Source organism: Centroberyx gerrardi, chromosome 12, assembly GCF_048128805.1.
Source record: "Centroberyx gerrardi isolate f3 chromosome 12, fCenGer3.hap1.cur.20231027, whole genome shotgun sequence".
Taxonomy (NCBI): Eukaryota; Metazoa; Chordata; class Actinopteri; order Beryciformes; family Berycidae; genus Centroberyx; species Centroberyx gerrardi.
Window position 1 is genome coordinate 22,626,029 of NC_136008.1, and position 23,195 is coordinate 22,649,223.

The following is a 23,195-nucleotide window of genomic DNA, read 5'->3' on the forward strand; positions in this document are numbered from 1 at the left end:
CTGTGCTTCCTAGAATTATTACCAAACTAACTGATATGTATAATGAATACTCCAAATCACCTTGTCCCTCTCTTCCCCCTAGACGTGCGTTGAACCTGGGCATCCTGCGCGACCCGGGTTCAGAGGTGGAGGACCGTCAGTACCAGCTCGACCTCCAGTCCATCAACATCGGCACGGCCCAGTGGGAGCAGCTCAAGCCGGAGAAGGAGGGAGCGAAAGGCGGGGTGTCAGCGGAGAACGAGAGGAGCTCCCAGAACCCGGCCCTGGAGTGGAACATGGCCAGCAGGTTGGGATTCAGGAACTGGGACTTGCACATTAAGACTGCGATGGCTGCACACAAACTAGCACATTTCAATGACAGCCACATACACTTTTATGGTCCCATTCACTTCCTCCAGCTCCATCATCAAGATTTTTAGTGTGTGATTTTGTTGTTTCAAAATTGGACATAGGTACCAATCAGATAATTATCACAAGGGTCTTTAATCTACAACTCCTCCTTTGTGATTGGTATAGATTTAATAAGGGAAATCAATAAGGGATAATGGTTTTACCTGGATTCACCTCATCAGTGTGCTTCATGAAAAGAGGAAGTGTCCCTAATCTTTTTATCAGATGCACTTTAGAAGATTTCTTGATATTAGCTCTGGTCCTAGCTAATTATTTTAAGATTGATGCGTTTTGAAAAAGAAAAAGGAGGCTGGATTTCACCCATTCTCCTGTATTTGTGTGACACAAAATGTGGTCCAAATTTTGAGGCTTGCATCCACCTTATAGTGGTAAGAAACTTGTATATCCAACAATACAGAATAGCATATCAGCAACGCCTCATTAACCGAATGCCTTGAAGGTTCATCCAACCCCATGTCTGTCTTGTTGTTAAAGTCATTCATTAAGACGTCACATATCCATTATCTATTTTCTATGTTAACATGTCTTACCACATATGTGTCAGGTGCTATGTGTGTGATCTGCTGTGAACGTCCCATATTTCATCTCGTCAGACTTGATGTGGGAGCAGCGTGTAGTTATTGAGTTAGCTCCCTCTCATGGAGCCTCTCCATGCACAGTCATAATTACAAACCCTGTCATTTTTTTATAGACTCGGGAGCTAAAACAAGCACTAGTGTAACGGCCTGTTTGGCCCCACGTCCTTTTTTTTCCACTCATGTTTTGAGAGGGAACAGGCCCAAAAATCACAGAATCACAGGCAAGGAGTCCAGATTTGTTCCCTGTCAACTAAAAATAAGCCTTGTGGAAGAATGCAGCGCCGCGCAAAATCAACACGGCCTGATTGAGACTGAGCGCTCTCGGGTCATCAGGGCTTTGAGTGAGGCTGGCGGAGAATTCACGCACATCTCTCACACACACAAACGCACACTCATCGCACACTCATCACGAACACTGATGTATTCTTTGTGGCTTACGCTTACTCCACGCACACACGTATAAATACATCTCCTTCCCCAAAAAAACAAAAATGTGGTATAGCGTGGTTTTTGCAGCTAGCTCTCCTCAGTACGGTGAGGTCAAGGCTGTTTCAGAGAGAGCCTCTCCGCTGTATGATAGTCTATGGAGCCTTGCCAGGAAACAGCGAGACTGCCTGCTTCTACTGCTGCTGCTGCTGCTGCTGCTGAGCCCAGAGCTCTCAGACCTGCCTTAGGACCCTTTATTATTACAACCATTCAAGACTGTCTTTTTCTTCCTCTCTTCTTATTTTTGTTTTCTTTTCCATCTGTCTACCACAGTTGATCTGTCTGGCTATTTCTTTTTCTCTCCTTCCCTCCTAAGTAAGTTGAGTAACTACCTCCTAGGTCAAGCAAAGATGGCCATTTAGGAATAGGAAACATACGGTGGAATTAGGCCAATGTCAGGATGTGGATGAGGTGTTTAAGAGTCGTGTGAGAGCTAAGATACAAGTGATTTTTTCCAGCTACAAAGCAATGAGACATCTCCTTGTGTCTTGGCTCTGTGTCTCTTTTGTTTTGTGTGTTTTATTTGATGCTGTCAGCCAGAGCGACTAGGGATTTAGTGTCTTGCTCGAGGACAATTCAACAGGACAGAGGATTGAACCTGTGCAGTTTTGGTTATGGGACAGTCTCTCTAACCACTAGACCACCCTGCTGTCCCTCTTTTTGCTCTCTCTCTCTCCCCAGTAGTTTTGGCCGTCCATCCCAAAATCCTTGTACTGACCTACTCTAACCATAGCGGCCAGGATCTGTTGTAAAACATCCCTTTTTAGTAGCAGACTTGGACCTACGTTGTAGTCTTACACTCTGCCTGGCGATCCTACTACTGAGTCTGACTAGCTGTGTATTGGGCTACTGGGGCTCAGTCCACTCGCATTCTTTCTTTCTTACTCTCTATTTCTCTCTCTCGATGAGAATGAGGCTGTTGGGGCCGAGTGCTGACAAGCCGAGACCGGATTGTCTGAAAGGGCAATGAGGTGAGATTTTGGGCTCACACTTTGGGCTCCGTAAGATGTTGAGTGTCTTTTGAGCAGACTCAACTTTCTTTCGAAACGGTCGTGGGTCTGGATTTCTATTCAGACCTTGATTGCAGCATGACCTAACATGTAGCTAAACAGTAAACATGTGGTACCCATTGGATAGATGCACAGTATTACTTTATGAAGAGGGGTGTATTAAACATTTAGTCAGTTATATACATTAAACATTTAGGCGGCATAGTGGCCTAGTGATTAGAGAGACTATCATGTAATCAAAGGTCCCAGGTTTGATCCTCACATCCTAACATTCAATGGTGTCTTGTCGAAGTGTCCTTACCTACTCACTCATTGTAAATTACTCTGGATAAGACTATTAGCCAAATGCCTAAACTGTAAAAACAAAAATGAATATGTTGACATGTAGATATCCATTTTTTTAGGTTGTCAGGATTTCAGGTGTTTTTTAGACACCTAACTCCCAGCGTAGATCCCTGTTTTCTTGCTTTTTCTCCATCATTTTCTGTTTTCCTGTATTGTTCCTGATGACTAAGGGCCACAACAGTGAGTGAATTTGTCTCTGTGTGGTCAAGCTGCGGAGGTCAGGGCTATTGTTGTTGTTGAGGTTTTGGCAGCTAAAGGTGGTGTTTAACTGCCTTGTAACTCACCCTCACTGACCGGCAGCTGCCAAACGAACCATTCAAGGTGGCTGTGGTTGCTTCCTCGTTCCCGTCTCTCCTGGCTGCGGCAGGCGCAGCACTGGAGGCTCTGCTGGAAAATCGGCTTTGCTGTACCGCTGTGTGCTGTACTGTATACCCCAGCCTCAGCCACTACCACAACCGAGCCATAATTAAACATGTGATTTAGAATGTTCCAACACACCAAGGAAAGGGGAGTCAAGTTCACGGCTTTATTTGTCTGTCGCGATCACCCACAGAAACACACCGCCTCGGCTGTAACAAGTTTTGACACACACCACTTCCAAGGTTCACACCTTTCCCTCCTCCCTCCATCTATCCCCTCCCCCCCTCCGCTCCAGCGTTGGTCTCGTGGCGTGATCGCTCTCCAGTTTTTTGGGTTCAATTCCAGTAGTTGCGGATCGGCAGTGGGCTCGGCCGGCTTCCTGAGGTTTTTTGCGAGGAAATTCCAGCACCGTGGGTCCGCTGACAGGATCTGTCCTCGTCGCAGCGTATGGTTCCAGGCTAGGAAAGACCCCAGTGTCAGGGAGCTGTGAACTCTCTCCACCTCCCCTCCTCTCGTCGACCCGGGGCAGGCCTCTCTCTCTCTCTCTGTCCGTGTCACTGAATTCCCCACTTACTGTTCACACCGTTCAGCTTTGTATGAATCATAAGCTCTTTGCACACTCACTCGAAATCATTCCCTCCATCTTTTGTTGTTTACACCACACCCATTCAGAGATGTGCACAAGCATACATGCACAAAGAATTATGTTTTTTAAGTGTGCGTAGACACACATGTACACATGTGTTGTCCACAGATGCATGAGTAAACACACACACAGACACATATACACACAAACACACACAGTCACAAATCCCCACCCAAATCCTTCCATGGGGGGGCTTTCCATACAAGGCTCTGCGGCCCAGTCTGAGGCCCCATATTACTGGTAAACCGAGCCGCACGCCTCCTTGCCTTACTGGTGAATGATAGCACCTGTCCCCTGCAACGGGACACTCACTGTTTCACTCCCTGTCTGAGGGGAGATTAGCCAACACCAATTGGCCTCTCACAGATCATTTCACCTCCGAATTAGGCCTCACTCAAACTCTCTCAGAAAAGAAATGTGTCGAGGAGTAATCCCTTAAGGGCACCGGTAATGCACATTTGTGTAGCAGAAGTGAATTTGATATTGGTTCTGGTGAAGTACTGTACTCCAGGCCACCTAGAAACAGGGTCTTTTCTAATCCTGGCCAACTATAAATATTGGAAGCCGTGCCGCTTGATTGTTTTAATAGCAGCAGATGTGGCAATTAACACCACCTTATAAAGCCCACTTGTATATTTGTTTTACTGCTAACAAATGTTCCCACAAATATGACTTGATTGTGGGAATGAACATTAGTGAAATGGAGAGAGTTGATGTGAGAAGGTCTCAGTTTGAGCTTGTGTATACAATTAAGGGGTGTTCCCAATTGAGACTTGTCAAATAACGTCTCACTCTGTCTCTGTAACCATATTCAAGCTTCCAGCTAAAATGTGTTAGACCAGAAATTTGAAATGCCCAGTTATGGAAATATTTCACAAGTCTGGCCTGCGAGGGAAAATCGATTTTGAAGTCTGTTATTTGGATTTCAGCTATTTCACCCTACTGGTTTGAATTTTGAAAAGCCAGAGCAAGTTTGAAATGTGTGTCTGCTTGTCAGCTAGGGGCATAACAATAGCTCAGTTGTGAACGTTTTGTGGTTTTGACTGTGTTGTGTTGACTTGTCATTCTTAGGCAGATGGGACAGTCTTACAGAGATTTTACAACTGGTAACCATAACAAGTTATTAGTAAATAGAAGTGGGGGAATTTTAGTGAATAAGTGGTCCCTTATGGTTGTTGTTACTGTTGGAGGATAACGCTGGAAACGCTGTGACATTGGGATTATATTGTGTATCCTATAATGTAATTATGTCGTTACTTAATGCATTTTCAGTGAAAGTACCTATTAAATTGCCATAAAGTACATTATAGTACACATAAAACTGAACAGTCGCATTTGAAAGTAAATATCCCCATTTGTAGAACCTTGATTACAGTCCCCATCTGCAAATGTTTGCAAAGGTTTTTCTCCATTTTTAAGAGGACTTAACGATAGAATACAAGTGATTGAGCCTTCCTGATGAAGTATAGGCTAACAGTTTGGTCCTGTATGTGTCTCTGTCCAGTATCAGGAGGCACCAGGAGCGCCGGGCCATCCTGACCCCCATCCTGACTGACTTCTCTGTCCGGGTGACCGCTGCCCCAGCCATCATCTTCAGCAAGACTCTGTCCCCAGACAGCGGACCGGCAGAGGTCAGTACACACTCAACACAGCCTTTCATAAATCAGCCATTACATCTTTTTCTTAAAATTAGTCAGATTTTCTAGAAGAGTGGAGCTATCTGCAAGTGCAGTGAGCTAATTAAAACAGTAAAACAGTCAACATTATAATCTGCAAGATTCTTGATTTTCTTGATTTTGGCAACACCTTTGGTGTTAAGCAGGTTATTGCTGTGGTGTTTAGCACTCAGTGTAGTCACTCACCTAACTTACTGTAATAATAAAGACACTCAGTGTAGACTGCAGCTTCTGATATTTCTTCTACCTTCTTATATTTATTCCAAACAATCCGCTGTTGTTCCATAAACGTAAAACGCATCACTTCTGATGCAGTAGAGGAATCAGCCTTCATAGGCCTTTGGTGTTTAGAACAGCAAAGGTAAAAGCTTTCATGAACTGCCTGTAGGTTGAATCACTATTGTATGGTAACAATCGGCGACAGAAAGTAGACATGCAGATTATTTCTTATTAAATATTAATATTAAAGTTTAAAGTCTGATACTAAACACTTGTCAAGATGGTTGTTTTTACAGTGGAGGGATTTTCTCAAACATTCACATAGTTAATCAATCTGTGAATATACTGTACCTTTCTCTGTTTTCTCTATAGAAGTATCCAATTTGTTCAGTACTCGCACTGACCACTTGTGCCCTTTGACCATAAACTGTTAACCATGATTGCAGCCATTACTCTCCCAATCCGTTCTTCATACTGAAAATAGACATTGATTATGTGAGATGTCATATGTATTTAAGTTTTACCTCTTAACATACAGTAACTTCCTCATTAGGAAACCCTCAGTCAGTCCGCCATGTAATGGAGGCTTTTGACCCACAGAGTTCAAACCTTTCTGCTTATACAGCTGATGTTTTCTGGCATGGCTCTCTGAGACTTCCTGCCTCTTTGATGCCTCATCCGTCCACGCTAACGTGCCCCTTGACAATGCATAACAGCTAATCCATAGTTTGTGCACTGACACACGCACACACACATGCAAACACACTCACACACACACACAGGGTGATTTGTAAACTCCCTGAGATGTGGGGGACGCCAGTAACAACACAAACACAACAGGAGGACGCTGATGGTAGCAATTGAACCACATACTGTAGATAACAGATTTAAAATGACTCACTTCATATTCATTTTTACTAACTGATTTATTCATGTGTATACTTTATTCTAACTAAGAGATAATACAAATGGAACAGCTATCATTATTTAGCCAATATGTAACCTCATCATATGCTGACCATAAGCTATAATACCACTACGACTACTACTACTACGACTACTACTACTAATACTACTAATACTAATACTACTACTAATGATAATGATAACACACTATTTATGTAGTACTTATTTAATAGCTTACAGAGTGCTTTACAGGAAGACATAAAAACAAGAATAGCAAATGTTGATGTTGTGGTATATTTGATATTAAGGAAGTTTATTAGAAATCTTGATTTTTAACAGTCTAACTGAAAGGAATACGTTTGCACAGCGGTGGTCAACATCCCTGTGTATGTAGTTATATGTTTCGGGCCTGTGTGTGTGTGTGTGTGTGTGTGTGTGCGTGTGCATGCGTGCGTGCGTGTGTGTGTGTGTGTTTCAACCCTCAGTGTTAGTGAGTGATATCCTGTTAGATGTAGCCTCCAGGCTGAGGACTGGACTGCTGGTTGTGGGTGGGACCCAGGAGAGGACAGAGGGGAAGGAGGGAAAAGCTGAGCTAGATAGGGCACAAGAGAGGGGAGAAAGTAAATAGAGTAAAACTTTGGAGAGAAAAGAGGGGGAAGACGAATGCGTGAGGTCGCAAACAATCCTGATGTTGTTTTGTATTTCGGTTCCCTGCTCCTTCCTCCTCCCCTCCTCCCCTCCTCCCTCCCTCTTTCCCTTGTCTCCTCCTCTCTGTAGGAGGTGGTGGTGTGTGGTCACTCTCTGGAGGTGAATGTGACCAGCAGTCTGGACTTCTACCTCAGCGTTGCCCAGGTCCAGCTCCTTCAGCAGCTAGTCAGAGACAACATGGTGGGCATGGAGGCTCCCGAGAAGAGCGCTGAGGTACATGTGCTGTACACACAAATACAAGTACAAATGCACATGCATGAACTCATACACTCACCAATGCCTATACATACTCACACACACACACATAGATACATATACTGTATAGAGTGTCTGATAAGTCTGGAATCATAGGGAAACTGCCAACTAAACAAGTATCACTTCTGCTTGTTAGAAGACAACATGCCAAAAGGAGTCAGTTTTATTACTAAATCTTTGTTGTCAGTACTGCAAGTGTTTCTATGATTCCAGATTTTTTCGGACAGCCTGTGGATTAGATTTGATTTGATTAAACAAAACTTGAATGATTGCCGTAAGGTGATTGCAACATTAAATAATAGGATACAGCCAAGAAAAAATAGGATATAAACAAGAATTGAGCACTTGTCCTTATAAACACACATAAGTACAAGTGAAGCCTGGCTATACAGTACATGTGTGGTGTGTACACACACACTCAAACACACACATCTTGGCCCTCACATCCTGTATTTCTTGCTGATATGATGAATGTCCTCTTAATTTTCACATGGTGCCACAACTTGACAGTATACATCAATTTACAAGTCATTCCACAGGCCCATGTCAGTTTCACAAAGACTCAGAATCCATCATGGAAGTTTTCCTGATTCAGCGCCCCTAACTATCCCCCCCGACTATTTGGGGTGAATCTAACACATTTAAATATTTACTCACTCAGAGCAAGGCAGTTCGCTAATGTGGCCTTAGTTTACTGTGCTGTGCTCAGCTGCAGCTTTCAGGGCCCTTCCTATTGTTTACAGGACAGGGAGCTCCCAGGCGCCATTTGCCCCGTCTGACCGCTTAATAAAGCTTTCTAATGGAACACAATATAAAAATATTTACCAGCTGTGGTGAGGATGAGAGGCAGAGAGTAGGAAAGGGGCCGAGGAGTGAAGGGTGGTGGGAGGGGGGGGTGAAATTAAGTGAGATGACAGAGTGATTTTACCGTTATCTCCTCTTGGGTTTCTTTACGGGGGCGTGTGTACTGACGTGGAGCGACTGCGTCAGATCCAGTAAGGGCCGCTGTAGTGTGGCCTAGTTTGGTTTTTAGGAAAAGGACTTAGAATACAGATTAGATGGTATCGGTACAGTGATTGTACTCTGTTTCTGGTAACCACCACAGACATGCTGGAACATACACTGTACCAAGACTACCGTCTTCACATACACACACTACAGGCAAGGACAAACACACATGAGCAGGTTCTCATTCAAAAGCACCTACAGCATCAGTGAGGTCAACAACAGCCTTATTAAACCAGAATCAACATAGTGACACCGTAAAAACCAAGTGTCACAATCAATACCTTAAAGTCAACATTTCTATTACATTTGTTTATGTAACGCTATAGGAAATGAATGTGCTTGCTCTCCTGAGAGAGATGGTGTCCGGTTTGCTGGCTGGCTGGGTGTGTGTTTTTTTTTTTAGACAGTCAATCTTCAGGAGGTGCCTGCCGTGCATCTGGTCCTGATTTGGGTGATCTCGGAGCCCTCACCCCTGGCTTGTAATGATTCATGGCTTGATTCTGTTAAGGGGCAGCTGACGGCTGCAGAGGGTTCACCCGGGTTCAGGACAGGATGAGAAAATTCAGCAGCTACTCTAGGAGGTCCATTCGCTGGTCAGCTGGTCAACTCGCAGAGCACACAGTGGACAATTGGAAAATTAGGAAAACATCCCCCGTCCCCTTAATACTGTACCCCATCTTAAGGGTTAATTGAAAATGAATTTATAGATATTTTTTGAACCTTTATTTATCCAGGGAGAGTCAACTGAGGCTTGTTCTTTTCCAGCAACACCCTGGTTCACATTCATACAGTTACACACATTCACACTGGGAGCTGCTGTCTTCTACTGTTGGCCACTGAGCAGCTCCACTGGTGCAGCTGGGGGTTCAGTGCCTTGCTCAAGGGCACCTCAGCAGTAGTTGTTGAAGGACAGGAGAGCATTACTCATTCACTTTCCCCACCCACATCTCCCCAGGGATTGAAACTGGTAACCCTCCAGTCACAAGCCCACTTCTCCAACCGCTAGTTCACTGACGCCTCCAGTTGAATTAAGTGAAACTCAAATTGCCCACAGGTCCGGAGTGATGTAACGTCATGATCAGAGATTCACTGTTGAGAAGGGAGCAATTCATGCCTATGAAAACATTTCTGCTTTCATTTAACATTATGTTTGGTCACACTTGTTTGGAGCTCTTTGAACCTCTGTATTTCACTTTTTATTTTTTATTATACCACATTAATTTCAGTTGCATTTATACCATGTTCTTTACTCATTCTGTTTTATAGTTGTACCATTATACAGCGTAACAGTGTAACAGTATAACAGTGCCATTAACACTGAGGTCAGTCAGTGTGTGTCTTCACCTCTGTCCAGCTGCAGAGCACGGAGGTCACTCTGACTAAAACATGGTCTGGCTTTGACTTTTTGGACACTCTTTTTAGAACTATTTGAACCTCCATCTATCTCAGTGTCGTAAGTCTTTTGGCGAACCACATCTGTCCGGCTGCTTGGCCCAGACCCCGCAGCAAGGGAGGTCAATATGACTAAGACATGGTCTGGTCTGGTGTGCTCCGGTCCGCTGACGGCCATTCTACATGCTGCAGAGCCCTCTAGTGGTGTGTGCAAGTACAGCAGGGTCTGGTTGCATGCTCGGACCGGACCCACACTCCTGAGGGCTGCTTCTCTTCACTCGCAGTCTGCTGTGCCAGCGGCCTGTCTACCCCCCGCTAACACATTAGACACACCACCATCAAATAATATCAGTAGTATGTGCACTGACATTGTTTGGAGTATGAGTTTGGAACAGGTAATGGCCTTTGATTTTGTTAGAGCCGAGCAATTGAATAGAATAAAACAGCTGCCTGTCTACCCCCCGCTAACAGGTTACAAATAATAATCAAAAGGTTCAGCCGTTTTTCCATGCCAGTTTCCACAATGTCAGAATCTGGATTTGGAACAGATATCGGCTTTTTTGACTCGGATAGAATCAAACCCAACCTCACTCATGATATTTATAGTATTTGACAGTTTTGTTTGTACTTCCTTTATACAACCTGTTCAAAGGATTCGATTAAAAACAGGTCCTAGACCTCAAGCATCTGGTGAAGGGGAATTGTTTTTGTTGTTCTGCTTCAATAAAGCATCTCCGCTCTCACAGTCAGCTCTGTCCCCAGCAAGAGCATAAATTAAACACTGCTCCTCTCTCTCTCTCTTATTTCCAAATCCTTTCCTCTCCTCTTATTTTTTTTTCTTTCTTTCCTAGACATTTTGAGAACACGCTGTTTGCCTTGAACAGATTCTCCACAATCCCGGGCACTGATTTCAAACAGTTCCCATCGTCCCTCACAGCTGTGTTTTATTGTCTGGGTTAATGAATTTGTTTTGTAGGGGCTTTTGGGTTCCCTGGCAGTGGCGAGGCGAGCCGGGCGCGTGGGCAATGTGTGTGAGCCTTGTGTGTGATTTCAGCCATTTCTAGTCACTGAGCTGTGTGTTAAGAAAGGAGAGAGTCACTGCCCCATTCACTGCCCACACACACTCCCATTAAAGCCGAGCCTTACCATGGCACACATACAGCTGTCTTAGATAATTATTTTCTCATAATCTGGTTCACATTCTGCCTCGCTGTCATTGTAACCAGTTATCCACAGTTCCCACACTATGCCAGCTTGCACTCAAGTAATACAGAGAAGCTGCTAAGCGAATGCAACGCGATTGCTTAACAGTCGATAAGCAACTTTTCAATTACATCTTTATACATATTCGTTGCTCTACAAATCACTGCGTTATTAGGATGTTTATCACAGCATTAGTTACGGTCCGTCACAGTTCGATTTCATCTCTGTATTTTTTCCGTTGATGTTAATGATGATAAAGTGAGGCTGGGTTGAGATCAGGCAGCTTTCAGCAGCAGGAGGTCTGAGAGCCAGGGAGCTATGAATAGATGATAGAGCGGCTTCTGGGACTTATCTCACTGCTCTGTCATCGGCACTGTCACCCAGCAACACACACACACACACACTCACAGACATATACCCGCACACAGGCATGTGCACACATACACGCATACACACACTTGCATATACACACACACATGGTCCCCACATTCTCTGCATGGTAACTTTCCCTCGTTTGAAGTGGCTGCAGCCTTTCAGTTGGGAGCCAGTACTGTAATGCTGCTTTATGACTGAACAGCTGACCTGTATATGTGTATGTGTGTGTGTGTGTGTGTGTGTGTGTGTCAGCTCTGCTGTGATGTTGTTTGTGCTTCAGAGTGAGTGACAGAGAAGTCAATGACTTGGTGTGCGAATGTGCGACTCTCTCATCTTCCCGCCAGCTACCCATCCTTGCCAGTCTCTCTCTCTCCCTCTCTCTCTCTCTCGCTCTCTCTCTCTCTCTCTCTCTCTCTCTCTCTCTGTCTCTCTCTCTCTCTCTCTCTCTCTCTTTCTATCACACGCTTTCTTTCTCTTATTTACCATTTCAGTGCCATCCATTCCTGTCTGCAGATTTTATAGTGGAAACTCTCGTTGCTGACATCACTGTCTGGCCGTCAGGCGATTGCCACAATGACAAGCTCCCAAAGTATGTCAGAAATGTCCAACCGACTGGTAAAGAGCGAGAAAGGAGAATATTTAAGAAACTGCTTGCCATCTCTGGCCTGCCATGCCTGTCTCTCTCTCTCTCTCTCTCTCTCTCTGACACACACAGAGGCAGCCTGGGTCAGCCATGTGCTTGTACCACAGTGTGAGAGGAAAATACCCTCTGGTGCAGGGGAAGTCCCGCTCGGCTTCATCCTCCACCTCATCCTGGGATGATTACACGCATGGGAAAACAGTGCTTTAGACTTCCTCTGACACACACACTCACACACACACACATGCCCATGCACACACACACCAGTACCCAGGTTCAGGACAAGGTATCAGGCATCACAGGAACCTCTGAATTACTGTTTTTAGTAAACACACTCGGGGAGAACCTCTCACTCACCCATCGCCTGGCTTATCCCCGCTCTTCCTCTCCCCCTCTCTATCGTTCTCTCCTCACTTTCCATCTCTCTCTCATCACACACCACAGTCTTTCTCAGTCGATCTCCTTCCCCCGTTTTACCTCCTTCCGACTCTTTATCTCCTCTCTCCCTCTCTCTATTGCGTTCCTCTCTTTCCCCATGTTCTTTCCCTTCTCTTTCATTCATCTCTCTCTTCTTCGGGGGACTGGCACAGCTCCTGGTTGGAAAAGCGTAGGTCCTTCCAGAGCTGGCTAGCTAGTGTAGCTAGCTGGCTGGCTGGCTGGCTGTCAGTGGACGGGGTTCCTACTCTCGAGACAGATAGAAGTTGACAGTCCGTAGATTATGATATTATTACGCTATTACCTCCTTGTAGTCCGCGCCGCACTAAGGAGGCAAACGGGCTGCACTCTCACGCAAGCTTGACTAACGCAGCACTTAGAGGGTGTCACGAGCGGTGTAGGTCGCCAGCCAAGACGAGCCACTCCGAGAAAGGGATTTACAGTAGGCACGAACACACTGGTCGGTAGCTGGTTTGGTTTGTCAGTGGGTTTGGACAGCAGTTTTAGGTTATTAGTGGCGAGGAGAATGCTTACTGATGCGTGTATTTTTCTGTGCACATCATCCGCACAACCACACTCAACCACACGCAGTGAAATGTCTTTAGACAGTGAGCTAAAGTTTTTTTTGTTGGTGTCATTGTTTCAAAATGGTTTATCATAGAGGCTGATGAAGACTCACAATCAAAACATGGTCTTTTGTCTTTTCATATCCAAGCCCTACTGCGGTGTAGAGCAGTCAACAGTCATGAAAGGCACCATGAGGTCCCTGCCCCAACGGTTTTGGGACTTTGCCTGTAGATGTGAAATGTATACAATGATCTTTCGATACAAATGAAGAGCTTTCTGCGCCTCAAACCTCTCTCCAAATGCTACTAAATGTTACACTGTGGGAGCATGGAAGCTTGGTGACCTATCCTGCTCTCTTCTACAACAATTTAACTCTCGTCCATGTAGGAGTATTAGCTGGATGTCAAAAGCACAGAACATGGCTTATCTAAGCCGTGGTGTTGTTGACAAGCTTGGCTCGGTGAGTGACCTAGGGCTGGATCCTTGTCTGTGTATGTTTAAAGTAAACCATTTCCAAGACCGCTCCTCTTTGTGATGAGTGTTTCATATTGTCTTGTAGCTGTTGAGCTGTGAGAGCTGAAGTCTGCAGTCTCTCTCTACCTCCGAGCTGTCCAGGACAGTGAGGTGTCAGAGGAGCTGCTCTGGACGCTGCTGGCCAACAGAGAGGGAGACACAACGGAGACAGCATGGGAGAAAGCGGCCAAAGCACAGAAAGAGAATAGAACAGACAGCGAGAGAGAGCGAGGGAGGGAGGGGAGACAGCGTGAGACGGGACGGCAAACTGACAGGGAACGTGAGAGGGAACAAGAGTAAGGGTGAAATCGTGAGAGACGAGACATGACAGAGTGAGACGAGGAGAGAGTCCGGGTCCTGTTTTCTTTGGTTCCTGGCTCTGTCCTAAGTGTTTGTCTGTAAATGTGGGAGCTGACGTTCCTGAGAGGTCAGCTCTGAACCAGTCAACCTGGCTATTAACCCTCTCTGAGGGCCGGATCCCTTTCACCCGGACCTCTCCCCATCCTGCTCGCCACTATTTTCATTCGCCCTGTTGCTGCTGAGAGCAATAATAAATACGGCTCCCTGCGCGGCCGTCTCCTTTTCCATTTTGGCTGCCTTACATCTGTTAAGTAAGCGCCGTTGTCTCAGCTTATCTTAAACATACATATTTTTATAGCCAGTGTTCATCTCGCTGCCCTTCTTTTGTTATGAAACCGTATCTTTTTTTTTTGCGCGGGTCTCGCTGACCCCTCCTATGTGAATCAACTGCTAATTGACAGCCAGTCATAACAACTCACCTTCCCTGTTCGACCCCCCACCCCAACCAACCCCCGTCTCAAAGCACGGCCGTGGCACATTCTTAAATTGGCCCCCTTGGAAACTCAATCTATTTGAGATCAGTAGCAGCTGAATTTGCTCTCCCCTCAATCGGTTTTGTCGAAATTGGCGTGAAAAAGCCAGATAAAATCACGAAGGTTGGAATTCTATTAGAGGGGGGAAACAAACGCCGCCTTTGAGGAGAGGCAGCGGGCCCCCGCCGTGAACCCTGGGATCGGGTGTCGGCTCAGGTGAGGAGGAGTCGGGGGTGCCCTCTCTCTCTCTGCCTGCAGGGGAAACAGGGTCACAGACCCAAGGGACTAGTAAAAGCAGGGCACACCGGGCCAACTAGTACAGACATACACACACTCACACTCACACACACACACACCATAGTAGACTTTGTTCAGTGAACAGCTCTGAATTTTTGTCTGAAACAGGGTAAAGAGATTTTTTTTTCTTCACACCTGTATAAGCAAGATTCCACCTAGAATAACAGGTGATGGGGAGTATTGGGTTCGCTCTCTGTGACTTGGATGGTGTAGTGAAAATGTGTGTAATGAGTGTATGTGTGGGTGTGTATGTGCTTGCATGCATGTATGTGCATGTGTATCTATCTATTTCTCTCTTACTGTGACTTATAAGTCTTGTGGACGATTGGAGTACTACTGAGTTCCCCTTGGACCCTAAAACAAAATTCACTCATCATTCCTTTGACCTTGGACTGTTCAGCACAGATATTGTCAACAGATCTCTCCCAAAAGTGGAAACCAGAGACTTTGGAAGATTTTCCATGGATGCAGACACATTTTCTATTTTGAGTATTTGCGCTACTAAGCTTGGTTAGGTGTAAAATATCAAAAATATTCTCAGTCCACAAAGTCACTCTTCTGCTCATTGTTAAAGCCATCCAAGATTATATTAATAACACATGAATTCTGTTTGTAAGGTGGATGTTAGTTTTTAGGATTGCTTCATTGTTTTACATGTTGTCTCTTCAAGGGCATCTTTTAAGAACTAAGCAGTATTCTAAGTATACCCTAACTGCTATCTATATACAGTCAGTGTGTGAGATGAATGATGTCTTTGTCTGTACTTAAGGCTTGTGACTGTGGCCCTGAAACCTGATAGAGGCATGTAAACCCAAATGAAGTCTAGGCAATGATAGATATGCACGGATAGGTGCCATGTAACCACTTGAGACCTGGCTCAAAAACATAACTCAGATGTTTTGGATACTCAATAGGTGGGCTTGATTTTATACCTCACCTGTTTTAGTTTGTCCGCTTGGAGCCGGTCCAGTGGTTTAGATGTGCATGTCAAAGATGGATCGTCAAGTGCACCTCACATATTCCAACACTTGGAATAGTCCTCTAGCTCGAATGTATTCTTGATAACGTGTTCATTTGAGTTAGAGTATCTTGAAATGCTAGTGGTGCAGCCAATACAGAAAAAAATGAACGTGTATGATCATGATTTTGTTTTGCAGTATAAAGCATTACAGGTGTTTCTTCCATGTTAAGCCCTCATTCTGAAGCCCACTAGTGAAGCCAAGTCCTCATGTATTTCAAACAAATTGTTCTTCATCCCACAATGTCCTTCTGAACGATGTTTGTCCAGTGTGTTCAGTCAAGGTATCTTGAAAAGCTGAAGGTCTTTTCTTGCAGTCATACTAGTTTTTTCTTCCATATTTTACCTAAGGTCTTTCCTCGCACTATTGCAGCTCAGTCCTGTAGCCTTGCCCTTTGCGTCCCCCTTATCGAGGCCCTCCCGGCTAACCCAGATCAGGGGACAGGGGGTCTTGCATCATTCTCCTCTGAGGGCCCAACATGCAGCACATCAGAGCCTGGGTCTCACTCAGTCCTGGGAGCACATCCAGAGAGAAATTAAAGGAAGATTACTTCAATCCTCCTCTGCTAATTTCAGCTCTGTAAATAGACAGCGAGCCAGGATTGTTCTTGTCTTCACGCCGCTCTGTGAATTTGTGTGCGTGCTTGTGTGTGTATCTGCGTGCGTGTCCGTGCACTACGTATTTGCGGGTGCATGCGTGCTCGCTTTTGCATGTGTATACAAGCTGGTGTGTGCTTGCAAGTGTGTCTTTTTGCAGCCGTGTGTGTGTGTGTGTACACTGGCTCCCCAGGGCGTGGGTTGATCACAGCAGCATCGCTCACGGTCCTCAGCAGGCCACCTGGGGCTCATCTGCCCTCCTCACCCCCCCACCCCCCCAGCCTCCCTCCCTATCCTGCTCCAACCAGCCCCCATCTCACCCCGGGTCGCCGTTGTTTTCCCTGCCGTTGCTGTTTCCCCACGACCTCGTAACTAAAGCAGAGAACACAGACATGGCCGCCAGGCAGTGCAGGCAGGCGTTTCAGAAGAACACTCCATGACCTAATGGAAGGCATCTCCGCTGCTTTTTGAAGTCCCCCAGACGTCTGCTTTCGTGAACCGCCGAGCCCACGCTGAAGACAATGCAGTTTGAAGGCTCTTTTGTTGTTCTGTTTGTTGAAAACATAATGCCAAGTCTAATGATGTTAAGTTGAAAGCTTGGGTGGATGAACTTGAGGGCCAGGCTGAAACCTGATGATTAGCCTGCTGCATAGCTCTGTGCTGTATTGAGTATGTGTTTTCTTTGTGTGCGTGCCTGAGTGTTGCGGTGCGTTGCCACACTCTGCTTTACCCACTAAATATAAACACTGAAGAAATGAAACAAGAATTACACTGGGTCAGCGCTCTTTGAAATTCACTCATGTTATTCACCGGAGACACAGTTATTAGGCAAGCAAAGCGTATCTCACACACTCTCTGTATCTCACACGCACACACTTTCTTACCATCTCCTTTTTCAGTCACTCAGTCAGTCTCACACCCATGAAGGCCAGCGTCACCGCCGTAGCCCACCTCGCTCGGGGACCCTCGGCATGTGTAAACACTGGAGCCTGAATATTAGATTAGAAAATTACCCCCGCACAAATCTCAAACCTAAATAGAGATGGTGACGGCTAATGAGAGCCAGTTGTTCTCTACCGCACTCCCAGGGAAAGAGAGGCAGGAAGAGAGGAGGAAGGAAAGAAAGATGACGATTCTGCTGCTGCCGAGGCCCGGGATCGCAGCAATTAAGAGAGACCCCAGGGTGCCTCTGTGTCTCATTCCCTCTCACTTTTAGTGTATCTTACCATCACACTTCTGTCCACATCTGGCCTTTGTCTCAATTTCATCAGTGTCACCGAAGAATGTGAAATGCCGGGAATCTGGTTTCATTTGCCGAGGGATGTAGGAAAGGGAGTTGTTGATATAGACTTTTTTATATATATATATATATATATATATATATGTATATAAAAGCCATTTATCCATTCATCTGGGCCATCTGTTCTACCAAGTTCTCCATCCAGTCTTAGACTCATAATAACTTTATCGTAAAGTTTCCATGTTTTTACCATCCATATTTTGTTTATCATATGACTGATATCTTGTTTATCAGCAATGATGGAAACGTTTTGCGATAAAGTCTGTTCAGCAGCATTCGATCCCAGCCAAGAGATTATGTTGGATGAGCGGAAAAGGTCTGTGTATCATTTCTGAATACTTCCATCATGACGCTCGAGCCCCGTTCCCCCTCTGTTTGTTTTCTCTAACACAGTCGCCGTGTTAATCTACAATTGTCTTTTGGCATTTTTGAACACCTTCCTTCACTGAGTAGTACTACTATACTGCATCCTGCTTATTCAAACTGCCAGTGTTACCCAGATATGGGTTAAATCCTGCGTGTCCTCACGCTCACCCCTAACCCAACCATTGGATTTGATTGGTGGATCTGGATCGGGGTTTTGGTTTGGATTGGTGGATCTGTTGCGGATGATTGAAGCAATAAGTCCCCTGTTGAGCTCCAAGGGTGGTGTCTGTCAGGCCTTTTAAATCATTCTGGATTGCCAAAGATTAAGAGCGGGGCATGGCGGGTTTGGCGAGCTTCTCAGAGGGCCTGGAGTTGTACTGGGAAGGCCTGCGTCTTTAACTCAAAGTGTTGAGCACCACAGTGTAGCCTGCTGCATGTCAGAACTCTGGATACAGCTCTGTTCTACTGAGCGATTGCAATCTGCGTTGTATTTGTGGCAAAATATTTGTAAGCAAACCAATGTTGTGTGCGGGGCGTAGGAGAGAACCGTTTTTGAAGTTCAATAAATTATAAAACGGAGGCTCTGGCCGCCTCATCTCCAAGAGCCAGCTTTTTGTTGAGCAGCATACTGTAGTTCCCCACATGGAGCACATTAACTCACTGTGTTCAATTTTTCTTTTTGTTCTCCAGGCTTTATCATTTTGCATCTTTGTTTCCGAGCCATGGCTTCTCCAAACCGTAAAGCAGCTGAAAACTAAAGAAGAATGTCTCTGTGTTCATGTTTTCTCGTCCGTTCTTCTTTCTTTGTTCTGTTCTGTTGAGTTAGGTGCTCCGCAGGCCTTCCTCCCGCTACACCGGCCTGCCATGCAATGACAGTCTGACTTCTAATAATTAAAAGTAATTACGTCCGCCTCTCCACTCTCCTTTCATCTCCTCTCTCCTTTCTCTCTCCTTTCTCACTCTTTTCCACTTCTGTCTTCTCCCGTTCTCTCCTCTCCTCTCCTCTCCTCTCCTCTCTGTTCTCCTCTCTCCTCTCCTTTCTTCCAGCAGGCTTTGCTGGGTGGAAAGTGTTCCAACTGACCCATTGCTTCAGGAATGTCAACATGCATGAATTATTACTGTCACCCGGATGTTTGCTATCCCCCCTGTCTGTAACGTGGCATCAGGGGAACAAAAGAGCCTCTGACACGGCAGGGAAAATATTATCAGATTGTTATTTCTCCCATCCTGTCCAGAGGATGGAGAGAGGGAGCGAGCGAGGGAGAAAGAGGGGGAGAGCGAGGGAGAAAATGGACAGAGAGGAAGGAGAGATGATGGGGGGGGGGGTTGCAGCATGGGGAGAGAAAGACTAAAAAGTGGGAGATATTCACTGTCATGCTCTCTAGAGGAACATGCTGTTATACCCTGCAGCAGGCCTCCCACCCACCCGCATTACTGGGCGGGGGGAGCTTGTTAAAAAGGCCCCACTCGGCGTCCTGATCTTTGGAGTATGTTGTGTTTAAAGTGCAGTTGACAGTCACTCTGAAGTGCCCGGCATCCATTTGCGAGCTCCGGGGTCGCGACCTTCCACTGCCTCTTTGTTGTGGTTCAGCCGAAGTGCATAGCAGGTTGCCTTTGTTATTGAAACAAAGTTCAATGTATTAAACGACCGCCTTTGATGCCCTTTTTTGCTTTGTGGCCGCTGTTACAGCTTACAAAGAGCGGTGACTTCATATTATAAATGTCTTCCCCCCTCTGCGTTCCACCAGAAAATGAGAGAATGAATTGCAGTCTTTATGGCATTTCGTTAAGTATTATTGTTATTATTTTTGATTAAGATGAGGTATTGCTGCATTGAGGTTTTCTTCCGTCAGCAGAAAAGCACAGAGGCCTGCTATCAGCTTTATGGTTCTGGTAAACAATAGCGGGTAGCGCAGCAGGGGCTTAACCTGTAAACTCTGATGTAGTCAAGATACAGGAGTTCATTTCCATGCAGACGTCTTGCGAGTAAGTAGCTCCACTGAATAGTTCTGTCAAAAAGATTTAGTAATATTGCTTCCATGTTTTTGAATGGGAATTCTACTGGAGTTACAAGAGAACATGGGAAAATTGTGATAAACTTGGAACAATTTTTCAACATGAAATGCCTGAAAAGCAGTCAGTTGACCTGACCTAACTACCATGACTACCGTGACTGCTTTTTAATTTCTATGGGTTATGGCATGCAATTGCCACTCAAAAAAATTGGATACTAAAGTTAATTGCCTTGCATATGTCATTTTCTTACTTTACTGATGCAGCTTTCTCTCCACAGTACGTTTCACATTCGGCAAAATTACTAAACAGATCTTTCACCTTGACAGTAAAACGTGAGGAGTTCACTGCCAGAAATGGAACTTATGCAGTGACATTTGCATACATTTACATACAAGGAAAATGACTGACCAGATAGTTGAATATTGCCCCTGGCCATGTGTCGTACGGCCGTTTCTGGCTCCCTGTGACAACTCTATCCCTACATCCTTTTCTTCTCCAAGCCTTTCCCTTAACATCCATGTAATTCTCTAATGATGTCAAGTGGCCGACCTCTCTCACTCAACACTGATGTCCAAGTTCTAATTATACCGCCGCCTTGACCTTCTCCCACAATTAGCACTGTTGTCACTTCCTAATGATGTCACTCAAGTAACCTTTCCATTTACCAGTGCAGTCCTGCTTTGATGATGTCACCAACAGACGGTTTACCACTCAGTGGGGATGTTCTGCTGTCCTAGTCACTGTGTGTGTGTGTGTGTGTGTGTGTGTGTGTGTGTGTGTGTGTGTGTGTGTGTGTGTGTACTCTGTATTACTGCGTCCTCATCCATACTTCTACTAGTGTGTGGTCAGGTTAGTAGCAAAAACCCCAAAGGTTTTGTGTGTTTGTTTGTTTTTTTATTATTTCATGTCTTATTTTTGCTGTTAAGACCTTTATGCCATCCTTAAAATATACTGAATGTACTATTTGTCTTTTTTTGTTATTTGTCACTTAACTAAACGAACCTGGAAGCCTTTATGGCCTGGATGCAGACTTCAGTGAGGATGTTTGGCTGTTAAATAGACCTCCCTTTTTGTAAGGAATAATAGTCACCTTTGTTACTTGTACTGTATTGATTATATTCTGTCCTGTCGACTATCATTGACTTCCCACCATCTTAAAACATCCAGATTTTCATGTTTCCTGATCTCTGAACCTGAATTGCAACCTACTTTTGATTCATCTGGAAACAATCGACTGCATATGTGGTATTCAGATGTAAAAGTTATGTAGTCATATTCGGATAGCCAGCCAACACTGCAAACGGGTGGCATTTGGATGATATGACATTTGCTTCCGCACATTACCCTAACTCCAGCCAAGCTGTTCTGAGTTACACTGACAGAAATAGGGGTCAGAAGTCGTACAGATGCGCTCTGATGTGATTGGCACTTTGGAGACTCATGGTTTCACACTTTGGGGATTATCCTCCATTTTCCAGAATGTTCTGCCTAGCGACTCTGAGGGGATGACCTCATGATTGGCCAGTGGGGGTTGGGGGGGTTGTGTGTGTATGTGTGTGTACTTGCACGTTCATGATCATGATCAACTGTGTCCAGAGAAAGATTGCACTGGGATCTGGAAACAGCGCTTCAGTGCAGCCATTATATAATAATATAATAGAAAGTAATGGTTGGAAAAGGGGATTTCAGCCGGGACCGGGCCTGTAGCTACAGTGTATGTTTGTATTCTGAATTTATTGCCCTCTGTCAATGAATAAATTGGCGGATGGTTAAGGCATATAGACTATGGGACTGTAGGCTTATGTATTCCATGTATACCTGGTCTCTTGTTCAGTGAGTAAGCACAATAGGGATATAACTAAGCCCAGAGACATAGGGAAGAAGCCAGCTGTGTGTGTGTGTGTGTGTGTGTGTGTGTGTGTGTGTGTGTGTGTGTGTGTGTGTGTGTGTGTGCATGTGCGTGCGTGCGTGTGTGAGTGTGTTTGTGCATGCACATGCTTAAGTATGTGCTTGGCTTTCAAACAAGCGGGGTGCTTTAAAACTATAGTTGAGATCAAACCCTGGGAAAACAACTGATTTGATGTGTGTGTACATGTGTGTATGTGCATGCATGCTGATACAAACTCTATGAACACATTGTGCGCTGTGGTATGTTTTCTCATTGTCCCTTTTCCTCTATGCCCCCGATTGTGTTCCCCATTATCCCTTATTCCACTTGTAAGCACATCTAAATATAGACCAAGAATTTGCTTAGGGGGCACTCTCTTAGTAGTGGTGGTTAAAGAGAAGACGGGGTATTTGCTGTAATTGTAAATGCATGTGTACAGCCTAAGCTTGGGAAGAAAGAGGGAGAGAGAGAGAGAAGCATAGAGAGTATCTGGCGGTTTCCCCTGGCTCTGTCTCTCGTTCCCAGCAGCTGTGTGGCTTATTTGTCCCTTCCGACGTGGAGCGCTCCTTGGAGTGGACGTTTTTGCCTGCGCTGGATACCTTTTTCACATACCTCCTTACCTCAATGCAAGCTTCGCCCCCTTAACACAACACACATGGAGACAGGTCCGGGCCCTTTTCTGCCTTCTCTCCCCTCCCCATTGCTTGGAAAATCTTACATTTCTACAGAAAAGAAGTGCACACATCCTGTCCTCATTAGGCCATGGAGAGGAGAGGGATCTGGCAGGGCCGATCCTATGGAAGCCCTACACATGAGCCTGGCCCAACAGAACAGAACAGAACAGGCAGGCATGCCGCGGCGTTTTATATGGCTCTTGTTCTTAGCCTTTGATGACACTGTTTAGAATAGGAAATATCTAATAAGTCAAGCATTCTGTCTAATGTGCTGCCAGTAGGTTTAGTATTTGCCTGGAGGTCTTGAAACACTATCTCCGCCACAGCAATAATATACATTTAAAATTCTCATGGAGTGGGAGGGAGGGAGGGAGAGAGAGAGAGGAAGGCAGCTGAGAGTACATGCTGTAATAGGAACCATGTGCAGGTCGGAGCGGACGAGAGAGTGGGATAGGATGGGACACCTTGGGTCT

At 45.3% G+C, this 23,195-nt stretch overlaps 1 protein-coding gene across 4 annotated transcripts in view; it reads left to right on the top strand.

Moving 5' to 3' along the window:
- The window catches only part of vps13b (vacuolar protein sorting 13 homolog B), a 351,965-nt gene that overhangs the window by 225,483 nt on the left and 103,287 nt on the right, over positions 1-23,195 (top strand). For all 4 annotated transcript variants that reach the window (XR_013506903.1, XM_078287161.1, XM_078287162.1 and 1 more), the window contains exons 32-34: positions 83-286; positions 5,341-5,467; positions 7,415-7,558. Coding sequence is in view for 3 of the 4 variants with exons in the window: in XM_078287161.1 (XP_078143287.1) it covers positions 83-286; positions 5,341-5,467; positions 7,415-7,558 (475 nt within the window). In the remaining variant the exon portion in view is untranslated. The remainder of the gene's footprint in view (positions 1-82; positions 287-5,340; positions 5,468-7,414; positions 7,559-23,195) is intronic.